At 32.3% G+C, this 9,622-nt stretch overlaps 1 protein-coding gene across 1 annotated transcript; it reads left to right on the top strand.

The window, feature by feature from the left end:
• The first annotated feature begins 6,952 nt into the window (after positions 1 to 6,952).
• LOC135122408 (ras guanine nucleotide exchange factor P-like) lies at positions 6,953 to 8,144 on the top strand. Its single transcript, XM_064046579.1, has 3 exons — positions 6,953 to 7,015; positions 7,108 to 7,556; positions 8,084 to 8,144. Exons 1-3 carry the CDS (start codon positions 6,953 to 6,955, stop codon positions 8,142 to 8,144), a joined length of 573 nt encoding a protein of 190 aa, XP_063902649.1.
• Positions 8,145 to 9,622: the final 1,478 nt, after the last annotated feature.

The raw sequence follows: 9,622 nt of genomic DNA on the forward strand, positions 1-9,622 counted from the left end.
TTTTTTTTTTTTTTTTTCAACAATTAGCACTTAACACTAACAGACACAGAATTAAGACAAACAATTACGAGTTCCTATGCAAAATATATAGGAAAAATAATGCAGAATATGCAGAAAATAAATGGCGAAGAAGGGTGAAATGTCAAATCAGCAGTTTTACATGTCCATATATGGTCATTTAAAGATTGATTGCAATGAAGTAGGAGGGTGAAATGTCAAATCAGCAGTTTTTTCATGTCCATATATGGTCATTTAATAATTTATTGCAATTCAGCAATTCTTCAAACTATTTCCGTGTGAATTGCAATTCAGCAATTTTTTGATATTTGGTATATAAAAGTAACTTTTGTAAGCATGTGAGTACAGTTCACACATCAGATATGTTCTCATTAAAAAACACAAGTTTCATTTCTCGCAATCTTGATATATCTTCACTGAATGAAGAAAAACGTCGTATCATTCAAACAGTTGAAAGTTTGTTACATCAAAAAATTTCGGTCGTCCAGAACTTTCATGGCTGGGGGATGTGCAGCGTTTCTCTTAGGTCGGACGTCTTCTTATACAGACATCGATATTTACGTCGAAGCAGATGAAAATACACAAAAATGGGCTAAGGATAACTGCGCAGACAATCACATGTCTAAATATGACTATCTTTATCAGTCCAAGTGGCCCTGCTGCTATTTGAAGTTTGATGGATTTATATTTAATATTATTTTTGTTGAACCTCGTCTTCAATTTTCGTTGGAAGCCAGAATTCTATGTATCCTTAAATCGTTCGACTTAACCGCGTGCAAAGTGGCAATACACTTTTCAAGTGGAATAAATCCTGTTCTTGTAGAATGGAAATTAACTGACCTGAACTTCGATAATGTCAAGAAAAAGGATCGCATCATTAAGTATAAGAAAAGAATTGAGAAAAATGAAAAGGAACAACGATTCGATCCCAACAGTTTGTCTATGTTGGCCTATACCGTCGTGGTAGATCATGATGACTCATATCGTGCTGCTGGACAAATACTTTGAAAGATATTTATATAACTTAATATTGTTATGCTGAATCATTGTAGTGTTGATTCCGTTAGATAAATATGTAAGAGGATATTAAATAAAACTCACAAACGTAACTAATTGTTTTATTGAACCAATATGTTTATACATTTTCAAACATTTATTGAACTATTGCATTTGCTACAGTGAGTGAAACAAATTAGTACTAAATAAAGAAACACACACACGCACAATTATTTTTGTGTGTCTTGACATGTTTCCGTTTGCCGCCTTCGAAACGATGATATATTTTTTTTAATATTTTCTGAATACGTCTCTGGCAGCGTGCGAGATCCAATGCATCGCAAGCTTTTTCGCTCTCCGTCATCTAACACCTTATTGTAATAATTTCGAAGGAATGCGGACATGTTTACGTTATTGTGGATTAATTCTGGGCGTAATTCAACGATTTCGAAACGAAATTGATATATGGCAACGATTTCATTATTTTGTACATTAATTACTGCATGTTTTTTTTTATATATATATATAAAATCTGGTGTGGATACAAAAGTTGAATATCCGAATTTAATTGGGTCGTATTTATTTATGTTAATTTTCAATCCCAAAATTTCATACAACGCCCAACCGGAATCCTTTTCTGCAAATTTCTCTAATTTTTTCATGATTTTATCAATGACGTTTTCTTCGTACCATTCTTTTAAATTTGTGTTTTGATCAATGTGTTATTTTTTGTTGAAAATGTTTTAATGTCTGTTTCACTAGAGTGCGGTTGAATAAAATTTGCCGAAAAAATTACATTTACCTTAAGCATTGAGTTTTTCACTTCTTTTTTAATTCTAAACATAAAGCATTTAAAAGATTGTTGAAAAAAAAACTGAAGAGGATCTTTAACATGGTGGTTACTTATAAATCCTGTACGAATTCGTTGTTGAAAGCAGGATTCGACATCTTGCCATGTTACATTAGTCACCGATTTAAATTTGTTGGTTTTAATATAGCCTTCACCAGTTTTTATAGATAATAATTGTTTTTTCTTATTTAAAAGCTTTAGGTGATAAAATTTCAAATACGTCAAGCTTGTTCCTAAGGAATTTGCGTTTTCCAATATATTTTCTCAGGGGATTTTACATTTGAGTGCTTTTCTAATTATTATTATACTGTTATAACTAAAAAAATGTTTAGTTTCTTTGATTGTTTTGATTTTACTTAAGTATTCATGAATTAGCTTAAGAGAGTTTTTACATATAACCCTCACTGATTCTTGTGATTTCATTTTTTGTCGTGAAACTTGCTCACCACAGCAGAAAAAAAAAAAAAGAACACTACTATGACCCGTTGACTAGTTTTTTGTTTATATGTGAATTAATGAATGATTCACATAGATTTGATACTTCTGACTATGATTTATATAATATTTATGATATAGAACTTAAAAATAAGAAAGATGAAAATAACGGTAAGATTATGCTAGAATTTGTGGGTCTCAGATCTAAAATGTACGCATCTAGAACTGCAAGTTATGATTTCAATAAAAAATTAGTTAAGAAATCCAAAGGTAGTACAAAAGCATCACTTAAAACAATAACGTTTGAAAATTACAAAGATTGTTTATTTAATAATCGAAGTTACGAAAAATCCCAAAGACTCATCAAGTCCAAACATCATACTGTTTACACAGTAAAACAAGAAAAAGTAGTTCTCAGCCCCAATGATGACAAAAGAATTGTCATAAGATTCGCAACGGATACGAAACCTTGGTGATATCATATTTCGCACGTAATTTAAAAAAAGTGGGAATTGTCATATATAAGCAATTAAATTTCACTGATGTTGGTTATTTTATGATTACAACAATGTCTGACTTGAGACAATTTGTTGATTTACAAGCATTTTGTGCATCCGAAAGCGTGTACAAAACATATCTTAAAGCCGCTGCGAGTGATCGAACGAAATTAAATTTATTCCTTCATCTCATCGATAAAAAAGATTTTATTGTACCGGACGAAGTGTTTAAATGGATTGCCGAAAGTGAAAGTGACTTTTATACACTTGACATTTGTATTCTGCTACAAAGAAAGCAATGTGTCGATGGTTACATTGATGCATTTCTACGTGTATGCGAAAGAGACCAAATTGAAAATTTAAATTATGCTGCTTTGGAGTTTTTGATGACCACCAACTATTTGGACAATACTCTAACGTATAAATGTTTTATTTATAAATTATTGAGTGATAATCGCTGGCAGAATCTTGGAGATATATTCTATCCTGTTGAGAATATCCGGAAAAATTATCGAAGGATCGACCAGTGCGTGGATGAATTTATGTGTCGGGCTGCGTATTTGGCAAACCATAAAGCGCTCAGTACTTTCTATGAGTCTTTAGAAATAATAAATTACGATTCTTTCGCATTTCAACCTTCTCAAAATCAGGAGCACCGAAGAATTTTCAACTGGATCAAAAAGAACATTGTCAAAGGAGAAGCCAATCCTGAAATACCATTAGGATGGACAGAGGGACCGGATTCAACAAAATGGCCCTCGATTAAGTTAGATGATTATAAGAAAACTTTACATGTAATTTCTGGTAACCATGAATAAAATACACAAAAATGGGTTATATGTAGTTTTATTTACCCCCAAACATAATACAATAACAGATGAAATTATTTACATCACTCTGACGACATCTTGTGCAGGGATGTATTTTTCATTTCATCCTTATCGAAGTTCGCTGGTTTGTTTGGATAAGAACGATGTCTGGAATTCTTTAAACATATCATAGACAATTGCATACCGATTATTTGTGAAATCAACATTCATGTTTTTGTAGGGATACATGGTATCATTAAGGTACAATTTTACATCTCTCAGATTACAATGATCATATTGACTGTAGTTTTTCTTCAATTGATTTTTTCTTCCCTGTTGTAATGCAAAAATTATGTACTGTGATTTTTTTAAGAAAGCCTTAACAAAAATGGAAGGAAAAAAGCAAGGGTGGGGATTAATATGGTGTATAAATTAAAGATCACACACACACAAGAACGAATTAATAAGTTTCTTGCAAGTACATAAGTTAATACTTAACAGCAGAAATGGGTAAGCTTATACATTTTTGTTGTAGTATGTAAAGTTTTAAAAACTTTTTTTTTTTCTGTGTAGAAAAATTTATCATTTGTCCTTATGATCCTAGCCACAGGCTGTTAGAGAAGAGGTTGAGAAAACATATTTTCAACTGTCATCGGGATGCCTGGGAGAGGGAGCGAAAACTCTGGGAGGCTGAACTTCCCCTATGGATATTTACTTCGATAGGAGCAATTATTTTTGTAATCGTATTTTGTGTGTTCCTTTATTTAGGATTAATTTGTTTCAGTTATTTTAGCAAATAAAATACTCCAACAAATGTATGATTCAATAAAACAATTAGCTACTTTTGATTGTTTTATTTAATATCCTTCACCATGTTAATCTACAACAAATGTATGATTCGATAAAACAACTAGCTACTAGATTGTTTTATTTAATATACTTACTTCAACATGTTAATCTAAGAGCATCAACGCTACAATTCAATACAATATACTCCACGGGTCATAGTAGTGTTCTTTTTTTTTTTTTCTGCTGTGGTGAGCAAGTTTCACGACAAAAAATGAAATCACAAGAATCAGTGAGGGTTATATGTAAAAACTCTCTTAAGCTAATTCATGAATACTTAAGTAAAATCAAAACAATCAAAGAAACTAAACATTTTTTTAGTTATAACAGTATAATAATAATTAGAAAAGCACTCAAATGTAAAATCCCCTGAGAAAATATATTGGAAAACGCAAATTCCTTAGGAACAAGCTTGACGTATTTGAAATTTTATCACCTAAAGCTTTTAAATAAGAAAAAACAATTATTATCTATAAAAACTGGTGAAGGCTATATTAAAACCAACAAATTTAAATCGGTGACTAATGTAACATGGCAAGATGTCGAATCCTGCTTTCAACAACGAATTCGTACAGGATTTATAAGTAACCACCATGTTAAAGATCCTCTTCAGTTTTTTTTTCAACAATCTTTTAAATGCTTTATGTTTAGAATTAAAAAAGAAGTGAAAAACTCAATGCTTAAGGTAAATGTAATTTTTTCGGCAAATTTTATTCAACCGCACTCTAGTGAAACAGACATTAAAACATTTTCAACAAAAAATAACACATTGATCAAAACACAAATTTAAAAGAATGGTACGAAGAAAACGTCATTGATAAAATCATGAAAAAATTAGAGAAATTTGCAGAAAAGGATTCCGGTTGGGCGTTGTATGAAATTTTGGGATTGAAAATTAACATAAATAAATACGACCCAATTAAATTCGGATATTCAACTTTTGTATCCACACCAGATTTTATATATATATATAAAAAAAAACATGCAGTAATTAATGTACAAAATAATGAAATCGTTGCCATATATCAATTTCGTTTCGAAATCGTTGAATTACGCCCAGAATTAATCCACAATAACGTAAACATGTCCGCATTCCTTCGAAATTATTACAATAAGGTGTTAGATGACGGAGAGCGAAAAAGCTTGCGATGCATTGGATCTCGCACGCTGCCAGAGACGTATTCAGAAAATATTAAAAAAAATATATCATCGTTTCGAAGGCGGCAAACGGAAACATGTCAAGACACACAAAAATAATTGTGCGTGTGTGTGTTTCTTTATTTAGTACTAATTTGTTTCACTCACTGTAGCAAATGCAATAGTTCAATAAATGTTTGAAAATGTATAAACATATTGGTTCAATAAAACAATTAGTTACGTTTGTGAGTTTTATTTAATATCCTCTTACATATTTATCTAACGGAATCAACACTACAATGATTCAGCATAACAATATTAAGTTATATAAATATCTTTCAAAGTATTTGTCCAGCAGCACGATATGAGTCATCATGATCTACCACGACGGTATAGGCCAACATAGACAAACTGTTGGGATCGAATCGTTGTTCCTTTTCATTTTTCTCAATTCTTTTCTTATACTTAATGATGCGATCCTTTTTCTTGACATTATCGAAGTTCAGGTCAGTTAATTTCCATTCTACAAGAACAGGATTTATTCCACTTGAAAAGTGTATTGCCACTTTGCACGCGGTTAAGTCGAACGATTTAAGGATACATAGAATTCTGGCTTCCAACGAAAATTGAAGACGAGGTTCAACAAAAATAATATTAAATATAAATCCATCAAACTTCAAATAGCAGCAGGGCCACTTGGACTGATAAAGATAGTCATATTTAGACATGTGATTGTCTGCGCAGTTATCCTTAGCCCATTTTTGTGTATTTTCATCTGCTTCGACGTAAATATCGATGTCTGTATAAGAAGACGTCCGACCTAAGAGAAACGCTGCACATCCCCCAGCCATGAAAGTTCTGGACGACCGAAATTTTTTGATGTAACAAACTTTCAACTGTTTGAATGATACGACGTTTTTCTTCATTCAGTGAAGATATATCAAGATTGCGAGAAATGAAACTTGTGTTTTTTAATGAGAACATATCTGATGTGTGAACTGTACTCACATGCTTACAAAAGTTACTTTTATATACCAAATATCAAAAAATTGCTGAATTGCAATTCACACGGAAATAGTTTGAAGAATTGCTGAATTGCAATAAATTATTAAATGACCATATATGGACATGAAAAAACTGCTGATTTGACATTTCACCCTCCTACTTCATTGCAATCAATCTTTAAATGACCATATATGGACATGTAAAACTGCTGATTTGACATTTCACCCTTCTTCGCCATTTATTTTCTGCATATTCTGCATTATTTTTCCTATATATTTTGCATAGGAACTCGTAATTGTTTGTCTTAATTCTGTGTCTGTTAGTGTTAAGTGCTAATTGTTGAAAAAAAAAAAAAAAAAATGAAGTATTCCTTGAGTCTCAAGAAACCAAAAATTAACATCCTCCAGGATGTAGTGATACAGGTAGGTTTTTTATTTTTGATTAATTTAAAAAAAAAAATGTTTTTATATTCATAAAATGTAGAAATGTTTATAAGTATTTATTTTATTTTCAGCCGCCTTTGCCCAAACTGCGTAGACTTGCAGATCTACCTGAGGAAGAAATTGAAAAACTAAAAACAAAAAGTGAGGACGCCTCCACTTCCGCTGTGGAAGACTCCCAGACACCTTCCCAGCTAGATATATCAGGGCTGGAGGAGCCGTGCGTCTCTATGACGCCCTCACTGTTTGAGGGGTTAGAGGCGCACGGAAAAAGCTTGTCTTTCCTTCGTAATGTTTACGGAGTTACGGAGGAAGACGAACAGAGGCAGAGAGAGCAGCAAGAGCAGCAGGAGCAGGAGCAGGAGCAGCAGCAACAGCAGCAGGAGGAGCAGCAACAACCGGTCCGCAAATCACCATCACCACCGACGTCTCAACCAACACCTGCCCCTGATACACCTCATCCTGCTGCACCTGATGATTCGGGTGATGAATTCGAAGACGAAGACAATGCATCTACATTATTGTATAATTTTAAGTGGAAGTGTAGGGCAGCGCAGGACAGACATAATACGCGACAAAGGGAACTAGTGCAAAAACAAAAAAAGTGCAAAAAAAACATTAAAAAATTAGCAAATCAAATTGCAACTCTCCAAAGACAGTTAGTGGAAGAACAAAGTGAATTGCGGGGTGCAGAAAACGAAATGAAAAAAAGTATTCAAAAATCCGACAAATTAAAGAAACTATATGTAAAAATAAAATGTATATAATCTCATAGTGTCAGTAGTAGTGTTAGTAGCGTTAAAAGTGTTGAAATGTTTTAGTAGTAGAATTAGTAGTGATAGTGGTGCTTGTATTGTAATAGTAATATTTATATATCAATAAATAATATAAGTATTTTATTTCGCTTGTTTTTTTTTTTTTTTAAGTGTTGCATGTTGGGCAGTATATATCCAAATCAATGGTTTTGCCAAACAATATCCTGTAGCATTTTCGCTAAAATTTTTGGAACCACTATAATCGTCAATAATGGTGTAATTAGGTGACTTGCAGCGGCTTTTGTTTCTTAAGACAAATTCTTGTTTATACTGTAGTGGGATCGATGTATCGATAATATCAGGAATATTGTGACAAACCATACACGAGCATTTCTTAAACAAAAGTCCATGTTCTCCTTGGGAATGGTATCGCTGTTAGTATTTAGAGAGGTAGCTTGTAGAGATGGTAAGTTCTGGTAGGGTGGTACAAATTAACGAGTAGAGACAGACAAAAACAAAAAATTATTTTTGTTTATTTTTGCCGAACACAGCGTTATAAAAATTTATTGATGTCTTGTCGAGCATCAAGTCATCCTTCAACGATGGAACGTACGTCCCACTGGCGTCGTCGTCCCAATTTTCGAGTGATGTTACTTTTGGGGGTTCAGAATTGAACCATTTTGATGGTTGAGATGGTATCGGTGGTGATGCTTTGGGAAGTGCAGCTTCGCGGAGCTGTCGCTCCCTTTCCCAAGCCTCCCTATGACACCTAAATATATGCCTCTGGAGTCTCCCCTCTAGCATTCGATGGCTCCTATCGTATGGGCAAACTATAAAATCCTCTAAACAAAACAAAAAAAAATATATGAAATTTACATACTGTAATAAAAATATAACCTTACCCATGTCCCTAGATATCTATTGGTTAATTCTCTTGATACTAGTTAATCAGTTATAATCACATCTTTCATATAGTCTTGAATTTATATACGAAATTAATCCCTTCTTTTACTCTTTTTCCCTCTCTAATTTTTATTTCAAGTTGACGATTCAGTTGTTTTTCTCTTATCGAAAATGCAAGAGTTTCACTAATTCAGAAAGATTTAGCAACTACGATTTAATACAACAACAAGTTATTTAATACGTTTTAAATTATTTGTCCAGCAGCACGATATGACTCATCATGATCCACCACCACAGCATAGGCTAACATATACAAATTTAGAAGTAGTAGAAGTATCAATATATATATATATATATATCTTTTTTTTAATAGTGCTTTTTGATGGTTTTTTGTTGGTTTTTGATAGTTTTTTGGTTTTTTATTTGTTTTTGATGTTTTTCTTTTTTTTATTGATTTTTGATGGCTGTTTATAGGTTTTCGTTTTTTTTTTTTTAATGATCTTTTGTTGTTTTCATATAAAATTCAACAAAAAGCGGTTTTCGGTTAACTGGAATTTTTTTTTTTACTGTCTTAGTATATTTAGTTGTGATGGTAGTAGTCATATAACAATAAATATAAAGAATAACCTATTTCGCTTTTTTTTTTTTTTTTTTTTTTTTTAAGTGTTGCATGTTGGGCTTATTCGAATCCTTTTTCGATGGTCTTTTTTTCGACCTGAAAAAAGTTTTACGTAGCGACCTCGAAAAAACTAAAAATGGCTCCTGTATCAAGGTTGACGTGGACAGAATCGATTTTTTTGAACAAACTTATGCGTTCGTTCCAGAAGAAGGTTTTGCTGTATGCAACCGATATTCTATTTCTTACCATTTGGACACTAGAAACTTTTGCCCTTTTCTCCCTTATTTTCAACTTTTTTCAAAATTTTTTTTG

This window comes from Zophobas morio, unplaced genomic scaffold (assembly GCF_036711695.1).
Source record: "Zophobas morio isolate AGI-343-1 ecotype UQ-CSIRO unplaced genomic scaffold, CSIRO_AGI_Zmor_V1 ptg001226l, whole genome shotgun sequence".
Classification (NCBI taxonomy): domain Eukaryota; kingdom Metazoa; phylum Arthropoda; class Insecta; order Coleoptera; family Tenebrionidae; genus Zophobas; species Zophobas morio.

What these genes read in the sequence shown, in the direction of transcription:
- LOC135122408 (XM_064046579.1), top strand. Translation starts at nt 6,953, where the DNA reads ATGAAGTATTCCTTGAGTCTCAAGAAACCAAAAATTAACATCCTCCAG. An exon ending in TCCAGGATGTAGTGATACAG is followed by an intron (nt 7,016 to 7,107) that starts GTAGGTTTTTTA and finishes TTTTATTTTCAG; the next exon opens with CCGCCTTTGCCCAAACTGCG. An exon ending in GACAATGCATCTACATTATT is followed by an intron (nt 7,557 to 8,083) that starts GTATAATTTTAA and finishes GGTGACTTGCAG; the next exon opens with CGGCTTTTGTTTCTTAAGAC.